Source organism: Scyliorhinus torazame, chromosome 19 (genome assembly GCF_047496885.1).
Source record: "Scyliorhinus torazame isolate Kashiwa2021f chromosome 19, sScyTor2.1, whole genome shotgun sequence".
In the NCBI taxonomy this organism is placed as follows: domain Eukaryota; kingdom Metazoa; phylum Chordata; class Chondrichthyes; order Carcharhiniformes; family Scyliorhinidae; genus Scyliorhinus; species Scyliorhinus torazame.
Genome location: NC_092725.1, coordinates 140,113,173 through 140,136,243, shown reverse-complemented (window position 1 = coordinate 140,136,243; position 23,071 = coordinate 140,113,173). Strand labels below are relative to the sequence as shown.

Below are 23,071 nucleotides of genomic sequence, written 5' to 3'. Positions count from 1 at the left end.
AAGAGTGCCCCCACGGCACAGGCCCGCCCGTGGATCGGTGGGCCCCGATCGCGGGCCAGGCCACCGTGGGGGCACCCCCCGAGGTCAGATCGCCCCGCGCCCCCCCCAGGACCCCGGAGCCCGCCCACGTCGCCTGGTCCCGCCGGTAAATACCAGGTTTGATTTACGCCGGCGGGACAGGCAATTCCTGGGCGGGACTTCGGCCCATCCGGGCCGGAGAATCCAGCGGGGGGTCCCGCCAACCGGCGCGGCCGGATTCCCGCCCCCGCCCAATCTCCGGGAGCGGAGACTTCGGCGGGGGCGGGGGCGGGATTCACGGCGGTCAACGGCCATTCTCCGACCCGGCGGGGGGTCGGAGAATGACGCCCCATGATGTCCTTTTAGCAGCTCCATTGCTGCATCGAAGTCGTCCGTGTCCTCGATGAGGGTGTAAATTTCCAGGCTCACCCTCGAGTGCAGGACTTGCAATTTCTGTTCTCCCGTGGGTGTGTTTTCGGCCGTTCCGAGATATCTTTTAAAACACGCCAGCCAGTGCTTGAAGGTTGCCGCTGAGTTCGCCGCAGGGGGGCTGAGTTGCAGACACTCCGGCTTGATTCGGACCTCCATCTTTTAAAATCTAGCTTATTAAACTGATGCACGATCAATGACCACTAAAGCGAGGTTGTAGTCCAACTGAAGGCTTTAATAAGCTAGATGTTTCCCCCAGCAGCTCAGGTACAGAAAGAAGGCTGCTGGGGCGGCACGGGCTCTTATACCCCGCCTTGCAGGGCGGAGCTACCATACAGCTTGACCAATAGGAAACATACAATATCTGCCAATGGTGTTCCAGCTTTACCAGGTACCGTAATACCTCTACACAGACTACCACAATGATCAGCCGGAGAATCCACGTTTACGCTGTTTTTGCGATGCCCTGCCCCCTCAAAAATGGCGTATTCACGCCGCACGCTATCGGGACGTCACCTGAGGTCCTCCCCAGATGCTCTGCCCCCGATGGCTTGGGTCCCGGACGGCGTGGGGCGTGTGTCCTCACAACGATCCGGGACCTAGCATGGCGGGTGCGGACTGTCTCCAACGCCGCCACTGTCGGGGAGAGCCGTTCCGCTGCCAGGGGGGCTATGGCGGGGGCTGTGGGCACTGGTGCGGGGTGGCTCGGGGATGGCGAGGCTGTTTACAGGGGGGCAGTTTTTGGTGCGGCCGCTGCAGGGCGGCGCCGTGCCCATGGACCCAGCCATTCTGCGATCGTACCTGCAGTAAAACTGGGGGCTTTACACGTGGGTGCTAGCCCCCCACCCCCACCGGGCGGAGGATCGGTGCGGGGGCGGCACTGACTTTCCGGTCGTAAAACCAGATGGATCCTCCGGACCAGCCGCAGGATCGGAGAATCCAGCCCATAATTTGTGCACTCAAATTTGCTTTGGTGCACTTTTACAACGACAGTTGTTTATTTCAGATTACGGCAGATCACTTCCCGTGAGCTCACTATCTACATTTAAGCAGCTAATTCTGGCGCTGTGCCGCACTGTCTGGATGGCAGCATCGCAGACCCAGCTAAACTTAAATTGTCCTGTCGATTTAAAACTTCAAAACATGAATGTTACCAGTCGGCAAGTTCTGGGGTGTGTCGAAGTTGATGAGGGTGTACAAATTTGCAGATCGGCTCATGTCAGTCAACCTTTGGCTGCAGGTTAAGGGAAACCAACTTGACATGACTGTATTTTTTTCTCTCTGACTCAGTCCCTATGTCAATAAACCTTTGATGGTCAAAAGAGGATAATGCGGAAATGTTCCAGGAAGTGAGTATAACAGTTACAGGATGCCTGCACCGTACACACAACGTTCAATGCAGATTGGCAGCTGTGATAAACGATAACTGTCTCAATATACGATGCTGTTTGCATGATTCACCATGAACGTAGCAGATTTGATTCAGAATGCAAAGAATAAATGCCCTAATAATGGACACAGATTTTCATGGAAGAAGTTTTATCCAAATACATGTCTTGACTGGAAACCATCATTTTGAGTAATCAGGTTCAGAGCGGCTGGTCATTAACTGGAGATATAGTTGCTGTTTCATATATTAGGGCGGCACGGTAGCACAGTGGTTAGCACAGTTGCTTCACAGCGACAGTGTCCCAGGTTCGATTCCCGGCTTGGGTCATTGTCGGCGCGGAATCTGCACGTTCTCCCCGTGTCTGCGTGGGTTTCCTCCGGGTGCTCCGGTTTCCTCCCACATGTCCCGAAAGACGTGCTTGTTCGGTAATTTGGACATTCTGAATTCTCCCTCAGTGTATCCGAGCAGGCGTCTGAGTGTAGCGACTCGGGGCTTTTCACAGTAACTTCATTGCAGTGTCAATGTAAGCCTACTTGTGGGACGGCACATGGCACAGTGGTTAGCACTGGGATTGCGGCGTTGAGGACCCGGGTTCGAATCCCGGCCCTGGGTCACTGTCCGTGTGGAGTTTGTACATTCTTCCCGTGTCTGCGTGGGTTTCACCCCCACAACCCAAATATGTGCAGGCTAGGTGGATTGGCCAAACTAAATTTTCCCTTAATTGGAAAAAAACAAATTTGGGTTCTCTAAATTTTTAAAAACAAGACGAAAACATTTTTAAGCCTACTTGTGCCAATAATAAAGATTATTATATTATCTTTATTGTAAACATTTTTAAATTCACTAACGGGATGTGGGCTTCGTTGGTTAGGCCAGTATTTATTGTGGGGGTCAGGAGGTGAGTTACTTGCCGTTGGATTCCTAGCCTGTGACCTGATCTGGTAGCCACAGTAATCTGTTTAAAGAATTTTGGGCAGCGGAAAATTAAGAACAGCATCTGTGTTAGAATTGCAGAGTTTGTAAACATTTGTAAAAGAGTGGAAAGGCAGCTGAAATTTGAAGACTTTGCAATGCTGTCTCTTTCTAAAACTGTATACTCACAGTCAGCTGAAGAATGATGCAAAAAGTATTGCAGCATCAATAAAAACTGGTGACCATCTGCAGATTCATTTGCAAAGGTTTTAGCACACAGAAAAGCATGAATAAAAAACGACTAGAGGTGCTGACGGCAAACATGGCCTTCAGTAGCCCGGTGAGCAATGAGAAGTCAGTCACTCAGTGGAGATCAAAATGCTATTTGTGCATTTATTTCAGAATTACTGTCCAGCAGCCATAACTGAAAAGTGCAAGAGAAGGGGGTGGCACGGTGGTTATCACTGCTGCCTCACAGCGTCAGGGATTTGATCTCGGGTGGCTGTCAGTGTGAGGTTTTCACGTTCTCCCCGTGTCTGCGTGGGTTTCCTCCGGGTGCTCTGGTTTCCTCCAACAGTCCAAAGATGTGCAGGTTAGGTGGATTGGCTGTGCTTAGGCTGCGGTTTCAGGAATAAGGCATGGGATTGGGCCGAGGTCGGGTGTCCTTTCGAAGGGCCGGTGCAGACTCGATGGGCCGAATGGCCTCCCGCTGCATGGTAGGGATTCTATGAATGGACCAGGTTTGGCTGCCCACACTCAGCACTCAGTTGCAGTTAATATGTGACAGATAATCACTTGGCAAAACACTAGGGGCATTTGGCACTGTGAGGTAGAGGGGGCGATCTAACGGCTGCGTTGTGCCTGATGCGGATCCGTGCGAGCCGGTTTGATCGAGGGAGTAGCTAAAATCGGGATCCCCGCCAGGCGCCGTTCGGTTTCCGATCTAATCGTCCCTCTCCCGTTGGTGGGTTCCAGATCCCACCTGGACGTGGCGAGGTTTCAATTAACACCAGCAGAGGGCAACCTTCATCTCATTAATGGGATAGACGTCCGATCTAAAGGCCGATCTAATCGGCTCCCCAGCGGGGTCACGCGGGCGATGGCTGCGGAGGGGATCAAAGGAGGTGAGTAGCCATCTCCGAAATCAGGCATGCGGCGGTGGGGGCACTGAAGCTGCTGCCCCAGTGCGGGGGGGCCTGGGGGGGGGGGGGGGGTTGCTTTCAGGGGGAAGGCCTGGTCAAGGGGCTGGGCACCATCGGTGGGAGTGAACGCACCTGCGCTGGGGGGGGGCGGTGAAGTGCTCAGTGCCTGCGGGTCCTACAGGCTAACCCCCCCGGATTGTGTGTACCCATATCAGGGGCAACTTCAGCTGCTGCCTGTATCCCACCTCCCCCCCTCCAGGGCAAACCCCGGTCCATGATAATATGGTGAAGGTCACTTTAACTCCCTCTGACTGTGAGCAGCCTCTGGCTGCGCGGATGAAGGATATTGCAAATAGTGAATTGGCTTTGTTAGCTACATGAGCTCTTCACAGCTCTCGAGTGGAACCTCGTGGGTACATGTGCCTTGGTGAGGACTCTGATACCTGGCACCCCGCCGCCTGTTTGGGCCCGTTCCCGCCTGTTCTGTAACAACTGCTCCTGTGGGGACAAATAGAGGTCTGGGCGATGGCGGGTGAGACCGGTGCCAGGGCCCTCCGGACCCAGGGTCTCTAAAGGACGCCCATCAGAGGCAATATGCAGCGTAAATAGCATGCTGCCTCCACCTCTGATGTGCATCCTGGGGATGACTGGTGCCAGGGCGGGGGTCATGTCAACTTACCTGTGCGACCCGGTGGAGATCGTTGATCCTGCGGTCTTCCTGGTTACGCTGCCCGAACTGTCGGCCGCTGCCTACCAGGCAGCACTGGTGAGGCTGATCCTCTGGCACCTGGCGGGGGTGCGGGGGTGCGGGGGGGGGAATAAATTGTCCATGGCATCCAGCGGCCTGGCCAGGTCTCCATGGTGCCGTGGCTGTGTACTGTCTGGAATACGTTCGGAGCGAGCGGTTTATGTGCTGCGTCCTCACCCCCTTGTTACTGGGGAGCTGCCGGGCGCGGTCCAGGCGAATCAGCTGGTGGAACGGCCACTTCCGCCGTGGAGCCCGTGGGGAATCATTTCCGGCACCAATGGACATTAGATACCGTTCTGCGGTGTTGCCGTGTCGGCCGCCGGGACGCACCCGGCAAGTCGCGCTCGCTGCCCCACTTAGCGCTACTCCCGTTAGGTTGGGCCACAATCAAAACGTGCAGGAGAAGAAAAGGAGCAAAAAGTGTTTGAAAAAATTGTGGTTTTACATTTTAGAACTTTTAATTTAAAAAAAGTAAATGCTGTAATGTGCCTTATAGAAGTCAGCATTGTAACCTGGAAAATGTTTCGAGCATTTATCTGCAATTGAGGGAGGGAGATTTCCCCAAAGCTGTTCCTGCGCATCTGCCAGCTCTGGAGTTGGTGGAGCTGGGTGTGGGTCGCTTATTGGCGCCTATCGCCTTTTCAATCATCTCAAAGAAGATGAGAAGCAAAAACAATAAACATCTTCATTTAAAAATAATCTCACTAATCGTGCTTGCCTGTGGTAATGTGACAAGATGGAATGCTCCGCACAGCACCTAAATCAGAATCACCTTTGTGGGAATTGTATCCCTCAGGAAGAGAGTGGCTGATTTTTTTTTTTTACATTTTGAACTCTTGTGATTATTTCATCCGCATCATCTCTGCTCAGAGGGTTGGACTGCCTCAGTTGTGGGAATAGGCAGCATGACTTTACTCATCGCTCAGAGCAAATCGAGCGGTTTCCATAGCCACGGAGTTTGCATACTCTGACTGGCGTGTTTGGGGACTGCTCAGTAATGCCAAACACACCAGCCTGAAATGTAAACCTGCTATGAATTATTGTAATCAAGCTGCGTTGTAATTCAGGGCAGACACTGATTCTCAGTATCAGCACGCTGGGTTCTATGAATGCTGCAAGGGCAGCCCTTACTGCGCTGATCTTCAGCAAAGCCTCTTCTGTACAGACCCTGCTTCTCTTTGTCAACTTGAGCATTTGAAACAGGTTAGAGGTGGGAATAAATCTGGGAACATACGTGCCGAAACATCAGCAGATTCTAAAGATGTCCATTTAGCTGTCATGCTGTTGGTTCCGGTTGTCGAATGTTTCTTGGAATATTGTTGATTCCTGCTTCTTACTCTGAGTCCTTCAGGGATGTTGCCTTTTGCCTTTTGTCATTCATTTTGTTTTTAGTTGACTGCTGAAATACTCATTGACGCGACCATCAATTCACGCGAGACAGAGAGTTGAAGTCAACAGTGGCTTTAATCAACTAGAACAGTGCCTGCCTGCGACTGCTCTGCTAGTGAGGGCCGCCTATAGGGCAGCTGCTCTTTATACCTCCCCTCAAGGGGGCGGAGCCCACAAGGGCACCAACATGATGCATTCTGAGTAATATCGTACAATGGTCCATAGGTGGAGCCCACATGGGCAACAGCATGATACAGTGTAATACAGGGTGAATGGTTAGTACAATACGTTCACCACACTCATCGAATTGTTCCCAGTTGTAGAAACACAGTGAAAGTATCAGGGTGTGAGCAAGTATTGTAGCAAGTGCCACTTGGGGTGCAAGTCATTCAAATCATGACATTCCTGTGGACGAGGTTAAACTCACGACTAAAGGTGATGCGCGGCTAGATTTACAAAATATCTTACAAATACTACACTATCATTAAAATGTTAAAAATATAATCTTGCCGTCCTTCCCATGTCAGCTGCAATCCAATTCAACAGATAAGAAAAACTGCAATTCCCGTCAAGAACACTTCCTTCATTAACATTTACCAGGAAGACGTGCATCACTGTTACTGCAGTGTTATCTCGTCTGAAGCGTAAATCTCCCAGTCCAACCAATCGCTTCTGTAAAAGCAAAAATAGCGGATGTTGGAAATCTGTAATAATAGCAGAAGGTGCTGGAAGGACTCAGAATCAGGTCTGTCAGCGTCTGTGGCGAGAGAAACAGAGTTAATGTTTAATAATAATACTAATAATAATCGTTATTAGTGTCACAAGTAGACTTACATTAACACTGCAATGAAGTTACTGTAAAAAGCCCCTAGTCGCCACATTCCGGCACCTGTTCGGTTACACTGAGGGAGAATTCAGAATGTCCAAATTACCTAACAGCACGTCTTTCGGGACTTGTGGGAGGAAACCGGAGCATCAGGAGGAAACCCACGCAGACATGGGGAGAACGTTTCGAGTCTATATGACTCTGTATCAAGGTCCTCGAGCCCAGATGCCGTATTCAGCTCTGAATCATAGAATCTGCAATGCAGAAGGAGGCCATTCGGCCCATCAAGTCTGCACCGGCCCTTGGAGAGAGCACCCTACCCAAGACCACTCCTCCACCCTGTACCCGTAACCCAGCAACCCCATCTAACCGTTGGACACCAAAGGACAATTTATCATGGCCAATCCACCTAACCTGCACATCTTTGGACTGTGGGAGGAAACCGGAGCACTCGGAGGAAACCCAGGAAGCATTGGATTGGATTTGTTTATTGGATTGGATTGGATTGGATTTGTTTATTGTCACATGTACCGAGGTACAGTGAAAAATATTTTTCTGCGAGCAGCTCAACAGATCATTAAGTACTTGAGAAGAAAAGGGAATAAAAGAAAATACATAATAGGGCAACACAACATATACAATGTAACTACATAAGCACTGTCATCGGATGAAGCATACAGGGTGTAGTGTTAATGAGGTCAGTCCACAAGAGGGTCATTTAGGAGTCTGGTGACAGTGGGGAAGAAGCTGTTTTTGAGTCTGTTCGTGCGTGTTCTCAGACTTCTGTATCTCCTGCCCGATGGAAGAAGTTGGAAGAGTGAGTAAGCCGGGTGGGAGGGATCTTTGATTATGCTGCCCGCTTTCCCCAAGCAGCGGGAGGTGTAGATGGAGTCAGCGGATGGGAGGCAGGTTCATGTGATGGACTGGGCGGTGTTCACGACTCTCTGAAGTTTCTTGCGGTCCTGGGCCGAGCAGTTGCCATACCAGGCTGTGATGCAGCCCGATAGGATGCTTTCTATGGTGCATCTGTAAAAGTTGGTAAGAGTCAATGTGGACATGCCGAATCTCCTTAGTTTCCTGAGGAAGTATAGGCGCTGTTGTGCTTTCTTGGTGGTAGCGTCGACGTGGGTGGACCAGGACAGATTTTTGGAGATGTGCACCCCTAGGAATTTGAAACTGCTAACCATCTCCACCTCGGCCCCGTTGATGCTGACAGGGGTGTGTACAGTACTTTGCTTCCTGAAGTCAATTACCAGCTCTTTAGTTTTGCTGGCATTGAGGGAGAGATTGTTGTCACTACACCACTCCACTAGGTTCCCTATCTCCCTCCTGTATTCGGACTCATCATTATTCGAGATCCGGCCCACTATGGTCGTATCGTCAGCAAACTTGTAGATGGAGTTGGAACCAAATTTTGCCACGCAGTCATGTGTGTACAGGGAGTAGAGTAGGGGGCTAAGTACGCAGCCTTACGGGGCGCCGGTGTTGAGGACTATTGTGGAGGAGGTGTTGTTGTTCATTCTTACTGATTGTGGTCTGTAGGTCAGAAAATCGAGGATCCAGTTGCAGAGTGGGGAGCCAAGTCCTAGGTTTTGGAGCTTTGATATGAGCTTGGCTGGGATTATGGTGTTGAAGGCGGAGCTGTAGTCAATAAATAAGAGTCTAATGTAGGAGTCCTTGTTTTCGAGATGCTCTAGGGATGAGTGTAGGGCCAGGGAAATGGCGTCTGATGTGGACTGGTTGCAGCGGTATGCGAATTGCAGTGGATCAAGGCGTTCTGGGAGTATGGAGGTGATGCGCTTCATGATCAACCTCTCGAAGCACTTCATTACGACTGAAGTCAGGGCCACTGGTCAGTAGTCATTGAGGCACGTTGCCTGGTTCTTCTTTGGTACCGGTATGATGGTGGTCTTCTTGAAGCAGGTGGGGACCTCGGAGTGGAGTAGGGACAGGTTGCCAGCTGGTCCGCGCAGGCTCTGAGTGCACGACCAGGGATTCCGTCTGGGCCCGTCGCCTTCTGAGGGTTCACTTTCAGGAAGGCCAATCTGACTTCGGAAGCTGTGATGGTGGGTATGGGTGAATTATGGGCTGCTGGGGCACTCGCCAGCGGATTGTTGCTTACCTGCTCGAACCGAGCATAGAATGCATTGAGTTCATCGGGGAGGGGTGCGCTGCTGCCAGAGATACTGTTCGGCTTCGCTTTGTAGCCCGTTATGTTGTTTAGTCCTTGCCACAACCGCCGAGAGTCTGTCTGTGACTCCAGCTTGGTTTGATATTCTCTCTTGGCATTCCGGATGGCTTTGCGGAGGTCGTACCTGGATTTCTTGTATAGGTCAGGATCGTCTGACTTGAACGCCTCAGATCTGTTCTTCAGCAGGGAGTCAATCTTGCGATTGAGCCATGGTTTCCGGTTGGGGAACGCACGTACTGCTTTCTTTGGCACGCAGTCGTCCACACATTTGCTGATGAAGTCTGTGACGGTGGTGGCATACTCATTTAAGTTGGTCGCTGAGTTCTTAAATATGGACCAGTCCACTGTCTCTAAGCAGTCACGTAAGAGCTCTTCTGTCTCCTCGGACCAGCACTGCACAACCTTCTTAGCTGGATTCTCCTGCTTGATTTCTGCTTGTATGCTGGGAGAAGGAGCACCGTCTTATGATCTGATTTCCCAAAGTGCGGTCGGGGGATGGAACGGTAGGCGCCCTTGATTTTTGAGTAGCAGTGGCCAAGAGTCATCATACGGACTCAAAACTTTAACTCTGTATCCCTCTCCACAGATGCTGCCAGACCAGCTGAATCTTTCTGTTTTTAACCAATGATTTTTGTAACCCTGAAAAAATACCAATGTTAATGAACACAAATAAAAGTCTGAGGGCGTGAAATTCAGATCAGTGGAAGCCGCTGGCACAGTGGACTGTCGATGCTTAGGAAAGACACTCGCATGGGCGCCCCATGCAGGCGCTGTAAGCAGCTAAATTGATGCAGTCATCACGTCACACAGGCCGAGAGGCTGATATGATCCAGAATCTGTTTCCAAATGGGAACCACACAGGCCCATTCAACATTTCCCACATCACTCACTAAAGAATATATATCAGCTGCAAGAGGCCCTAGCACTAATACCTCTGAAATGGTCAGCTACCCAACTTTCAGGGGTGGTGATGTGGGGAACGCCTGCTGTAACAAATTCTCTGGAAGTACTCTGAAGTGTATTGTGGTAAATTTGGAAGGGGCTGTTACTCCGTTCTCCCAGAGTGAACAGGGAATTCGGTTCACACAAATTCTGCAACGACCATGGGATTTGCAGGTTCTGCTGTGCAGGATGACACGGCGCTGAATCAAGGCTGCAGCGAGAGCAAGCTCTGTGTTGCCCCCCTGCCGAGTTGGAGCCAGACTCCGTGCTCCTCGACAGGGGGCTGTGTGGCTGCCTGTACACCACCCCCTCCTCTGTCCTCTGCCACACAACCCATCTGCCTCTGAGGCCCCCAGAGCGCTTGTGCGGCTGCAGTCTGCTGATTCCTGATCACTCGCCATATGCATCTCACAACTCTCTGCCACCCTGTCAGGCACATGGGGTGCAGTATCTGAGCTGGTGGCTGCCAGTGCCCAAACAAGTCTTCATTAGAGGTTGCTCTCTCTCGTCCTCCTGGGATTGGACAATTCTTGGGTGAAATATCTGTGTTTGATCAGGAGACGGACACCTTCTTGTTCCCCACCAGGTCTCCTCTGCATCCTTCTATTGTGCCAGCTTGTCCCACAGGAGGGCTGGATTCTCCAATTTTGAGGCTATGGCCCCACAAGTGGGACGTGGGAACGGTGGCATGTTACGACAGAAAGAATGGCGTAAAACGGCCTCCGATTCGACGGTTTGCTGGGGGCTAGCAGGAAGGCAGTGCAGAGCATCCGGCTCTAGCTGCTGATAGACCCGGAGAATTGCCGGGTCCGTGGCCGCGCATTAGCACGGTGGCAGCCTGCAGCAGCCGTGCCATTCTACATGGCTGGCGGACCCGGCCATCAAACAGTCCCCCCACTTTGGCCGGCTCGCGAGCCCCGGACCAACCCTAACGGTGCCCCCAGCCCATGACAAAGTCCCCCCTGCCCGCAGATCGGCTCTCCCCCCCCCCCCCGGCTGTGGCGGCGCTGGGCTGAGTCCGCAGCCGCCGCGCCGTCGGGAACTCGGCCGGTCGGGGACGGAACATCGGGGGTTGGGCCTGAGGCCATTGATACGATGTGAATGACTGGGAGGCTGTGAATGCAGAGAGAGGTGGTTCGAAGGGTGCCAGTATCTGAATCTTCAGTCTGAGCACCAAGAATAGAGTTGGGTGGGTAATGGACTGTGGTACATTAAGCAGTGCCGGGGGCTGGGGGAGCGATTGGTAGGTGATGTCCGGTGAGGATTCATTCACTGTCCTTCACCATCCACATAATGTCAATAGATGTCTCCTGGCAGCGCATTTCAGTCCTCGATGCGGGTAATTGATCTCACCGCCACGTCCTCTCAAACACTTCTGAGGGTGTTCTTTGAGAACTTCCTGGCCCTCTGTGGATCAGTGGCATCTCTCCTCCTGTCCTCCTGCAGCACTCAGGCCGCCAGTGCAGTCAGTAGCTATGGGTCTGGAGTGCTCTGTAAGCCCCAGTGTACTATTTTCCCTGTTTAAAATTGTGGCAATAGCATTTAGCAACAACCCCCATGTGATCCAGCACAACTTCCTTTTAAGAGGACAGATTGCCTTTTGGAACACAAGACTGACTGCGCCTAAACTGATTGGACAAGATGTTTGGCAGGACCAAATTTCCAAATAATGGTGCGAACCGTTTTTGTTTCAGCTCTGAATGTTCAATAAGCTCCTGACTGCGGTGATCCATTAACTTCCACCATTCACAAGAGATACATCTATCAGGATTTAAGCGAATGTGGTAAAATACTTGATGAGTGGGTGGAAGCAAAATACTGTCAATGGCAAATTGCACAAATTAAAAAGCCTGCTGCAGGCTCGCGAACCGCTGTAGCTCTTGGTCCATTGTAGTGTGAGAAATGTGAGACACTTCACTCCCTGTTTGTTTTTAAACATGCTTCGAATTAACAAGCAATACTTCTATCCTCTATTTGCAGAGAAACTAATAGGCAATTGAAAAACTCTGTGTGCTTGGGAAGGACTTCAAAATGTCAGAAAGTGTAGAAGTATAAAAATCCTTCCATTGCAGCAGCAAAACTGAGGATATAAAAGTGATGGTAACCAAAGTGTCTCAAACCTTCATAGATATCTTCCCTCGAAATAATCAATACAGGATTCATTATTCTGGACAGAAACCTTTTTATCAGCAGTTTTGAATGGTAATGCGCTCAGCACAGTGATATCTTACACATCTGCATGCCAGTTATTTTTTTTGCCCTTTTTCTTATGCGAGGGTGGCACAGTGGTTAGCACTGCTGCCCCACAGCGCCAGGGACCCGGGTTCAATTCCGGCCTCGGGTGACTGTGTGGAGTTTGCACTTTCTCCCCGTGACTGCGGTTTCCTCCGGGTGCTCACCCGGTTTCCTCCCGCAGTCCAAAGATGTGCAGATTGGGTGGGGTTACGGGGATAGGGCAGAGGAATGGGCCTAGGTAGGGAGCTCTTTCAGAGGGCCGGTGCAGACTCGATGGGCCGAATGGCCTCCTTCTGCACTGTACAGATTCTATTTTTCTATGTTATGCATTTATGGGTGACTTATTTTTTTCATAAATACATATTCAGCTGAATAACTCAATGGGCGGGATTCTCCGCAATCGGCGCGGTGTCCGCCAATCGGCGCCAAAAACGGCGCGAATCAGTCCGGCATCGCGCCGCCCCAAAGGTGCGGAATTCTCCGCATCTTATGGGGCCGAGCCCTCACCTTGAGGGGCTAGGCTCATGCCGGACTGATTACCGCCCCGCCAGCTGGCGGGAAAGGCCTTTGGTGCCCCGCCAGCTGGCGCGGAAATGACTTTGCCGTGCGGCGCATGCATGGGAGCGTCAGCGGCCGCTCACGGCATCCCCGCGCATGCGCAGTGGAGGGGGTCTCTTCCGCCTCCGCCATAGTGGAGACCCTGGCGAAGGCGGAAGGGAAAGAGTTCCCCCACGGCACAGGCCTGCCCGCGAATCGCTGGGCCATGATCGCGGGTCAGGCCACCGTGGGGGCACCCCCCGGGGCCAGATCGCCCCGCGCCCCCCCCAGGACCCCGGAGCCTGCCCACGCCGCCTAGTTGCGCCGGTAAGAGAGGTGGTTTGATCCTCGCCGGCAGGACAGGCATTCCAGCAGCGGGACTTCGGCCCATCGCCGGCCGGAGAATCGCCGGGGGGGGGGGGGGGCAACCGGCGCGGCGCGATTCCCGCCCCCGCTGAATATCCGATGCCGGAGAATTCGGCAACCGGCAGGGGCGGGATTCACGCCAGCCCCCGGCGATTCTCCGACCCGGCGGGGGGTGGGGGGGTCGGAGAATCCCGCCCCATAAGTTCATTAATGTTATAACACTTGATGTCGGTAGTTTTATTGGTGATCTCTTGGTCTTATTGCTGTTTGTTTTACTGCAACGGAAAAATAGAAGTTTTGCGTGGAACTTAACATCATGAATTCTTATTCTGGGTGGCACCATAACCTAGATCCACGACTGACAGCCCAGTATTCCCAACGTGGGCATCTAGGCTCCTGCACCAACATCTCTCAAGGAACCTGCCCACCCCTGGGATTTTGAACTGATGAGACTTTCACACAAGAGTCAACACTAAACAAAGAAATAAAACTATTTTTTTGACTGACTAACCCATGTGACGACAGGGAGGGCGTTGCTGAATCCCCCTGCCCGCAGAAAGAAGCTCGGCTGAAAGATACACAGGTGATATGTTAGGTTGTACTCATGTTGTTCATGTCTTTTCAATCAAGGAACACTGCGAGAGGGAGAATACAGGTTGGCCAAGATGTCATCGATCGCTGCGTACTATGCAGGAAAAAATGTGCTAATCACAGGAGCCACTGGCTTCATGGGCAAAGTACTTGTGGAGAAACTGCTGCGATCCTGCCCTGAGGTGAAAGCCATCTACATATTAGTCAGGCCCAAAGCCGGCCAGTCGATGCAGGCAAGAGTCACGGATATGATGAAATGCAAGGTACAGTAACAAAGGCCCCTTGGGAAAAGGCTCTAATTTCTGTGAGTTGATTCTGTTTCTTGATTGGCCTGCCATTTTACCAATGTTGCCAATACAAACGAGCAAGAACGCTGCAGATAGCAGAGCGACATTGGGCGTCGGTCTTCACTGCTATTCATTGCAGGCATGGTAACACAGTGGTTAGCACTGTTGCTTCACAGCGCTAGGGTCCCGGGTTCGATTCCCAGCTTGGGTCTGTGTGGAGTCTCACGTTCTCCCCCTGTCTGCGTGGGTTTCCTCCCGGGTGCTCCGGTTTCCGTGCTGTTAGGTTAATTTGACATTCTGAATTTTCCCTCTGTGTACCCGAACAGGCGCCGGAATGTGGCAACTAGGGAATTTTCACAGTAAATTCATTGCAGTGTTAATGTAAGCCCACTTGTGACACTCATGAAAATTATTATTAAAGATTATTACTGAAACATTGGGCAGAATTTACCTTCCCCCGCTGGTGGGTGTATAGCCAGGGGGTGGCCGTAAGAGTTCTCGGATTACCTGCTCACTGAGTTCCCGTTGGCCCTGACATCTCCACGGCTCTGACCTCTCCGAGGCCCTGACCTCTCCGCGGCCCTGACCTCTCCGCGGTTTTACGCTGGAAGCCTCGGTCAGCATGTCCACCCTCCTCCAATTAGGCCCTTAACTGATGTCGTAACCTCACAATGCTCAGGGGCGGACCATAATTGATCGCCCCGTGAGGCTCATGCAATACGAGCTTCCCCACGAGTGGGCGGAGATCCATCATCTGGGGCTCGTACGATTGAGCATAACAGCCGGCTCGAATGGGGACCGCCGGACAGGTTGGTTGTCCCAATGGGGACTGTGAAGTGTGAGTAGTTACCGCCGTGGGCAGACTTTGGGTGGGATTCTCCGCTGCTCCAGGCACTTGGCGGTTTGCTGGTGGAGGGTGGGTTGGGTGGAAGGGGGGGGGGGGGGGCTCTACCGTCCCGCAGCTTGTCAATGGGATTTCCCATTGTGACCACCTCGAGCCGCCAGGAATAGTGAATCGCAACGAGCAGAGAATTCCTCAATTATGTTCTGTTAAATAAATCCTTTGTCATTCTTGCCACTGGCTTCCTGGTAATTAAAAGTTGCTCATTATCAACCTCTTAAGGGATGTTTTCGCCTAGCCTCAATTTTCACGCAGGCTAAAGGAGTGCAGGGTCAGGAGGGAGCTTGAAAAGTAGCTCTGTTCAGGCCGTGGTCATATGATTAGCCGAGCGCTGAGGGGGGGAGGGGGGGGGGGGGCACATCAGTCAGGAGCCTCCTTCTAACATTGGGTGCCACCCCCAAAACGAATCACCCTTGCAGGTTGTCATGCCCCTCCTGACCTCTCCACCAGCGTCCCTACCCTCAACTGCCCTGGGCCCATCTCCCCATCCTGCCCTGGGACAGCCAAAAGGTATCTGGTCCGAGACCCCGGGACTTCGGCTCCGGGGCTGCCTGCAGTCCCAGTCTTGTCCACTGCAGCTTCTGGCACAGCAGAACCGAGGGAGCTGCCACCCAACCTAACACTTGTTGGAGCAATAAATGGCTGTGGGACAGGCAGTACCAGCGGGAATGTGTTCTCCACTGACTCCTCAGATGGCGGGAAGGAAATCCCTCCCCCACCCATTCTAAAACCCCTGAGCGGGATTCTCCAATAATGGGGCTATGTCCCCACTCCAGCGTCAAAACGCGGGAGAAAGTCCAGAGTGATTCGCCAATTTGCAGGGGGCTAGCTGAGCCCCGGAGTGCTTCTCGTTCTGCCTGCCAATATGGCAGCCGCCCCACGTGACATGGCGGACCGCGGACAGGCACCAAAAAGATAGCCCCCCCCCCCCCGCCCCCCCCGAGATCGTGTGCGCCCGTGGATCGGTGGCCCCCGACCGCTAGCCTGACCGTCCCCGAGGCCTCCCCTGATGGAGGATCCCCCACTACCCACGCGGGCGCCATTCGCAGCGATTCCCTGGGGAATTGCGAGAGCTGCGTCCCGCCGGTTTCCGGCGTCAACGCCCATTCTCCGCCCCCGTGATTTCGGGCCAGAGGCTCGGAGAATCCCGCCCCCTGGCTCTAAAATTCCTTCAAGTATATGGAAGCCGCCCATCTACAGACGTCCCTGGATAAGCAGCGCAGCAGCTTGTAAACACAGGGTTGGAGCTGACTTTCTAGGGATTGGGAGTGTCTGCAACTCCCAAAGAGCATCTGTTTAGCAAGTGATTAAATACCATCAACAGTGTATGACATAATTATTGCCGAGAGGGCAAGGAAGAGTTCAGGAGAAGAACGTGTTAACAGTTTACTCTCCAGCTATCAAAACAACATTTCCTGTTTGCCTCCCAACGTGCACCTTGTCAGGTTAGTTTGCATTTTCAAACACCCCTCCATAATTGAATTCCCTCCAATGTTCCTCACACAGGCGACAGGGAAAGTCTTCCTTCACTGCATTACCTGGCAGGACTGAACCCGGGAACTGCTTAATAAGCTTGTGGTAATAGTCAGCCTCCTGTAACTCTCCTTTTAATATCATAGTAAATTGTACACGGTGGCAAGATGCCTAAAAGATCAATTGATAAACTATGGTGCACTCAGGCAGAGCTTTCTCTTCACCTGTTCATTCACACTGTTCACTTTGACACTCATTGAAATTGGCCTGTGTAAAATGTGGGCGCTGTTAAAGTTGGAAAGAGGAGGAAATAGTAATTGACTGCGACCAGGCTGGGAATTTAGAAACCCGTGACTGAAATACGATTATGTTGCTGTACTGGTAATAACACTGTGCTAGTAATCGAGTGGCCCAGGCTAATGCCCTGGGAACAACAGGTTCAAAACCCACCAAAGCAGCTGGGAAATCTCAAATTCAATTAATTAATGCCGTTGATTTTTGTAGAGATTCTGCAATCCCCGATAGTGCCATGAAACTATCATTGGTTTCGTTCATTCGTGTCCTTGGGTTGGTCTGGCTGACACGTGCCTGAGACCCCCGGCAATGTGGTCGGCTCTTCACTTCCCTCTGTAATCGCCGAGCAAACCGCTCAGTTGTACCAGCCGCTGCAAAGTCAAAATGGAATAAAGCCAAGCAATCCACCTGGCATTGATTTCGGCAGCAGAACTGACGATGGCGCAATCGGACCTTTTGACCCTACAGTGTCCTCCTTACTAACATCTGGGGACTTGTGTCAAAATTGGAAGAGTTGTCTCACAGACTAGGCTAACGACTGCCTCTGTCCGACACACCACCAACCTGTCGGCGCAATGGTATACAGTCAGGATGGAGTGGCCCTTAGCGTTGACTCCGAACCACTTGAATTCTCATGGTATTAGGTCAAACATGGGCAAAGAAATCTCCGGCTGATTACCATATAGTGCCCTCCCTCAGCTGAGGAATCAGTACTCCTCCATTTGGAGGAAGCACTGAGAGTGGCAATGGCACCAAATGTACACAGGGAGGGAGACTAGAATGCCCATCACCGAGACTGGCCCACTAGCACCACTACAGATTGAGCTGGCTAAGTTCTCAAGGACATATCTGCCAGTTTGGGTCTGTGGTGGGTGATGAGGCAGCACGGTAGCATTGTGAATAGCACAATTGCTTCACAGCTCCAGGGTCCCAGGTTCGATTCCGGCTTGGATCACTGTCTGTGCGGAGTCTGCACATCCTCCCCGTGTGTGCGTGGGTTTCCTCCGGGTGCTCCGGTTTCCTCCCTCATTCCAAAGATGTGCAGGTTAGGTGGATTGGCCATGATAAATTGCCCTTAGTGTCCAAAATTGCCCTTGGTGTTGGGTGGGGTTACTGGGTTATGGGGATAGTGTGGGGGTGTTAACCTTGGGTGGGGTGCTCTTTCCAAGAGCCGGTGCAGACTCGATGGGCCGAATGGCCTCCTTCTGCACTGTAAATTCTGTGAAACAAGAGGGATAAACCTACTGGACCTTGTTCTTGCCAATTTACCAGTCGCAGATACATCTGCCCAGAACAGTGTAGGTAGGAGCGACCACCTCATAATTCATGTGGAGAAGAAGTCCCATCTTCACGCTGGGACGTGTGACACTACAGCTGTGCTGAATGTGATAGATTCAGAACAGATGTAGCAACTCAAAGGTGGTCATCCATCAGCTCTGTGGGCCATCGGAAGCTGCAGAATTATATTCAACCACAGTCTATGAATATATCCTAACTGTACCACTACCACCAAGCCAAAAGATCAACCCTGGTTCAATGAAGCGTGCGGAGGACATGTCAGGAGCAGCACCAGCATTCCTAAAAATGAGGTGTCAACCTGCTGAAATTACAACTCAGGACTGAGTGCATTTCATACGACAGAAGTAGCAAGTGATAGGCAGAGCCAAGCAGTCCCACAACCAACCAATCAGATTTAAGCTCTGCAGTCTTGCCACATCCAGCCGTGAATGATGGTGGTACAATGCAGGAACAGGCCCTTCGGCCCGCCAACCCCATACTGGTCATGATACCAACCTTGGCCCAAATCCTGAAGAACAAAGAGCGACACAGTACAGGAACAGCACAGGAAGGGTACAATATTTTCTCTGACCTGGATGCTGGTATTCAGAACAGCTTGTGGGTTCTGCAGCTTGTGAAGCGATCCCTGATTGTTACTGTGTCCATTTTGAAATTGCCGTTATTTTCCGAGGAACCTTACTGAGATACGTGCAGTTACAGTGGTCAAAACCCCCCACCCAATAGGCTAGATTGGCAAACCCCCTTTGGAGTACTGGAATAATGAAAGCTGAGGAAATTTATCCCAGCATGGATTACTGCTCTTGGATGCCAGGAGTTTGGAGAAAGAAAACGAAACTGTCCAAATTAGAAAGAAAAAATCAGGGTGGGGGCGAGACTGAGTCCCGATGGAGAGACCACATGTGACCGACGCTGCCGGGAACTCAGCCGGTCGGGGGCATCGGGGGGGAGGGGGTGGGCCTCAGCCAATGTCCTGAGGCCATCGATGTGTCGCGCTTTGGAGAGGGCAGAGCATCGCGAAAGCGCCGTCGCCCCCGATGCGGTCGGACACTGTGATTCGCCGGCCGTTCGCCGAATGGGATTTCGGCGTCACCCACCGGCGAATCCAGCCCCTTATGTCTCAAAACATGGGCTTCTGCAAGAAAGAAGAAATGTTGAGTGAGGCATTTAGCAAATGTACCCTTTTCAGTCAAACTGCTTGCCTGCATTGTGTTACAATGGTAGGTGAGGGTTGCAATGATGGTGAGGAGTGCAGTTTGTGTGAAGATGAGGAGAAGGCACAGTGAAGGGGAATATTGAGGTTGGAGGAGCAGGTGTGTGAACAGAGAGGAATAGAGCAATAATCATCCCATGACAACCCTGGTGGGATTATAGAACTTTATCCTGAATTACGGCCAAGAGCTAAAGGCCTGGCACGTGGGAAGACTGCAACCTCTACCCTCCCCACTGCTAAACAGCAATGTGGCGATGGATAGTGCGGGTCTGGCGCGACCCTCACACCTGTAACACCCACAATGCCCGGGAGCAGGAAAACAGAATCAGGAGGCCAGCACCATTACACAAGCGAACAAAGGCGTGATCGCATCTCTGTCATTATTTTGAACTCACTCAAGCAAAGTGCTGGAAGCTGGAAGCTGAGATTTACCCGGTGTCGAATGATGTATGCTCGAGCCGACCTTTGCTTTTACTCTGGTGTATGTACTCTGGTGTGGGCAGCACTGTTGCTTCACAGCGCCAGAGTCCCAGGTTCGATTCCCAGCTTGGGTCACTGTCTGTGTGGAGTCTGCGCATTCTCCCCGTGTCTGCGTGGGTTTCCTCCGGGTGCTCCGGTTTCCTCCCTCAAGTCCCGAAAGACGGGCTGTTAGGTAATTTGGACATTCTGAATTGTTATGGGCCAGGGTTTAGAGAACCCCAAAGTGTATCATGGAGTTCACCTGACCCACAACTTTTAATAGGATATGGGGAGCACACGGCCCACTCTACAGGTGTGGTACAGCAGAAATGGAAAAGTATTTTTTAAAGCAAAACAATGTTTATTCTATGAACTCAAGTTAACTTTTTTAAAAACATACAGTGAACATCTTAGCAGCCATTAATTCAAATATAATCCCCAAAGAATACAACACTAAGTAATCCTTAAGCAGTCCTTTTAACATCCATAAGACTTTAAAAAAAAACTTTAAACAGAAGCAAATCAGGTTAAAGTCACTACTGAGAGCAGTTATTCGTTTTAAATCACCAAAGGATCGATTTACAGTCTTTAGATTACAGAGAGACTCATACACCTTCTGGCTGTGACTGCAGCTATCCACCTCTGAAAACAAAACTAAAACACAACCTGCAGCAAACAGCCTAAAATGAAAGTTAAGAGCTGACAGACAGCCCAGCTCCACCCACTCTCTGACATCACTGCAGTAGTAAACACCCATTTCTTAAAGGTACTCTCACTACAGGTATTTATATACACACCCATTTATAAACACCCATTTCTTAAAGGTACTCTCACATGACAGAATTCTCCCTCCGTGTACCTGAACAGGCGCCGGAATGTGGCGACTAGGGGCTTTTCACAGTAACTTCATTGCAGTGTTAATGTAAACCTACTTATGACAGTAATAAAGATCATGATGATTATTATTTGTTAGCCTACCAATTTGTGGTGCCTTGATCCCTTTAAGGGGCGTGCCCATGCGGTCCGCTTGACCCGCTCGGGGCCTATCGTGCGGGAGTGCGCGAACCCTGACCAATGAGGGAGGAGCGTGAGGAGTGGGGTTCTGGTCAGAGTGAACCCAGGAGCCAGAGTGTTCGCACCTGTATAGAGACTCTGAGCCTGCATGTACGTTACTCTTGTTAGTTGCCAAGAAACACTTCTTACCGTCTACCCGGGCTTGCCTCGAGCCACCACAACATTGATCATCTCATCAGATAGATACACTTGGTGTAAGTAGCAGGAAATGTGTTGATGTAGGTAGGCGCACATGGGTTAATTGTCTTCACTGTGGGGGTGGGGGGTGCAAAGAGAAGCAGAGTTCCAGCTGATGAAACTAAATAACTGTCCAATTACATTCCACAAGCTCCTGCTTGCTCAGAATGGCTCATTATTTTCCTCCAGATTTTTTCTCTATTTTCCATTTACAATGTCTCCAGGGATAGACTTGTGCGAAATTTAATACAAACCCTTTCCTGAGCTGACTTCACTGCAGCACCTGTTGTTGCTGATTTGCATAGAAATGGAAGATAGGAACTTGATGTCAAGACTCAAAATGAAATTTGAAATTGAGTTTTAGATATCTCCAGGATCTATTGTGTGACTGGATCATGGGGTATTTGTGAGGTTTGGATAGCTTTGTAAATTGCTGGCTTTTATCTTCACCTTTAAGGAAGCCGTAAGTCGCGGGCGGCACGGTGGTCAGCACTGCTACGTCACAGCGCCAGGGACCAGGTTTCAATTCCGACCTCGGGTGACTGTCTGTGCGGAGTCTGCACGTTCTCCCCGTGTGTGCGTGAGTTTCCTCCGGGTGCTCCGGTTTCCTCTCACAGTCCAAAGATGTGCAGGTTAGGTGTATTGGCCATGATAAAATTGCCCCTTGGTGTGCGGGTTAGGAGGGGTTGTGGGGATGGGGCAGGGAGTGGGCCCGGGTGGTGGGCATGTTCAGAGGGTCGGTGCAGATCGATGGGCCGAATGGCCTCCTTCTGCACTTTAGAAATCTTATAATTCTCATATCAATGACACATTTGTTTTTCCTTGTATTTCTGATTCTGTTCACTCGCTAGACGGGCCTCATTGTGTCACCCTCTTTCTCAATGGCCCTTGCAGCCGGCACATAACTGTGATGTTACTGGGTTACGGGGATGGGGTAGAGGTGTGGCTTGGGTGGGGAGCTCTTTCCAATGGCTGGCGCAGACTCGATGGGCTGAATGGCCTCCTTCTGCACTGTAAAATTCTATGATTCGATGATTCTACGATACCTCGGTACCGGTCAGTGCTCCCCTTGCACTCATCCTGACAGTGGTGACCATTGACCATTAACTTTCATACCTTCCCTCCATCCTTTTATGGAACATGTTCCTCCCTCCAAACAACCGTGCCCAACTCGTGGAGGCATGTGGCACACCCACTCTCGCCAATATAACACCTCTGTAGTGAGTAACTCAGGGAGTTGCAGTTGCTGTGACAGCAAGCACCTTTTACACGCAGGTTGACGTCTGGAGCTGTGTGTAGCGATGATCGGGGCTCCAACCTTTGCTTCCGCTGTCCAGGAATCGCTCCCATTCTTACCGCGTGCCAATTGGTGTGAATTGGAAGGATTCTGAGGCTGAGACTATGTGGCTGCATTGTGGACGCTCCGACCTGGCCATCACGTTGTGGAGTGGAACTCTAACCCGCAGCTTCCAGCTCAGAGACAGGGTCACTACCCACTGAACCACAAGGCCTTCTATAATCTGTGCACAGCATAATATAATTGTTTACTCCATGGATTACATTGCTATTTCAGAACACAGTATTTCCCACACTTAAAATAATTGAATATCCAATGTATGAGCAACAACAAGGGTATGTACCTTTGAGACTGCAACTAATGTACCATTGCTCCTGTAGGGAAATAATTTGTGCCATTACACACATATCAGATGACATCCATTTCATCCTCTCTGATCTATGATGTGCAAACATAATCATTACTCACACTGATGTTGTATGTTCACTCATTATTTGGATACCTCTCCATTATAATTGTGGACATGAGAATTTATATTGAAAGCTGTCTATTCTCGGGATTCTCGGTTGGAGATCAGAGAGACCCCCACCATAACGGAGAGGCCCCACCATATCAAAGAGAGCCCTCCCATCAGAGACACCCCCCCCAGCAGAGGCCCCCAAAGAGAGACCCCCTCATAAGAGAGAACCTCCCGCCAGAGACTCCCAACAAAGAGACCCCCTCATGTCAGAGAGACTCCCCCACCATCAGAAAGATCCTCCCCCCCCCCAGAATCCCGACCTGAAAGCCAATCAGCAGTCCAGGCAGAAGGTTGAAAAATCACTGCATTTTCAAACAAAGCTAAGTGCTTTCACTTCCTCTTTTTCACTGCAGGTAGCACTTAA

The 23,071-nt window shown here is 51.2% G+C and overlaps 1 protein-coding gene and 1 long non-coding RNA gene across 7 annotated transcripts in view; one reads left to right on the top strand and one right to left on the bottom strand.

The window, feature by feature from the left end:
* Positions 1 to 18,880, bottom strand: part of LOC140396560 (uncharacterized) — a 119,928-nt gene extending 101,048 nt beyond the window's left edge. Inside the window, exons 1-2 of the long non-coding RNA XR_011936570.1 lie at positions 18,542 to 18,880; positions 6,626 to 6,700 (exon numbers count right to left, since the gene is read on the bottom strand). This is a non-coding gene — a long non-coding RNA (uncharacterized lncRNA). The remainder of the gene's footprint in view (positions 1 to 6,625; positions 6,701 to 18,541) is intronic.
* LOC140396559 (fatty acyl-CoA reductase 1) overlaps positions 1 to 23,071 on the top strand; it is a 328,616-nt gene that overhangs the window by 107,562 nt on the left and 197,983 nt on the right. For 3 of the 6 annotated variants that reach the window (XM_072485319.1, XM_072485320.1, XM_072485318.1), the window contains exon 2: positions 13,756 to 13,979. The exons of 2 other annotated variants lie outside the window; for them this stretch is intronic. In XM_072485319.1, the coding sequence (XP_072341420.1) occupies positions 13,791 to 13,979 (189 nt within the window). In that variant the 5' untranslated portion in view covers positions 13,756 to 13,790. Of the gene's footprint in view, positions 1 to 13,755; positions 14,021 to 23,071 lie in introns of those variants that run through there. One more of the 6 variants, XM_072485321.1, reaches the window with a different exon arrangement.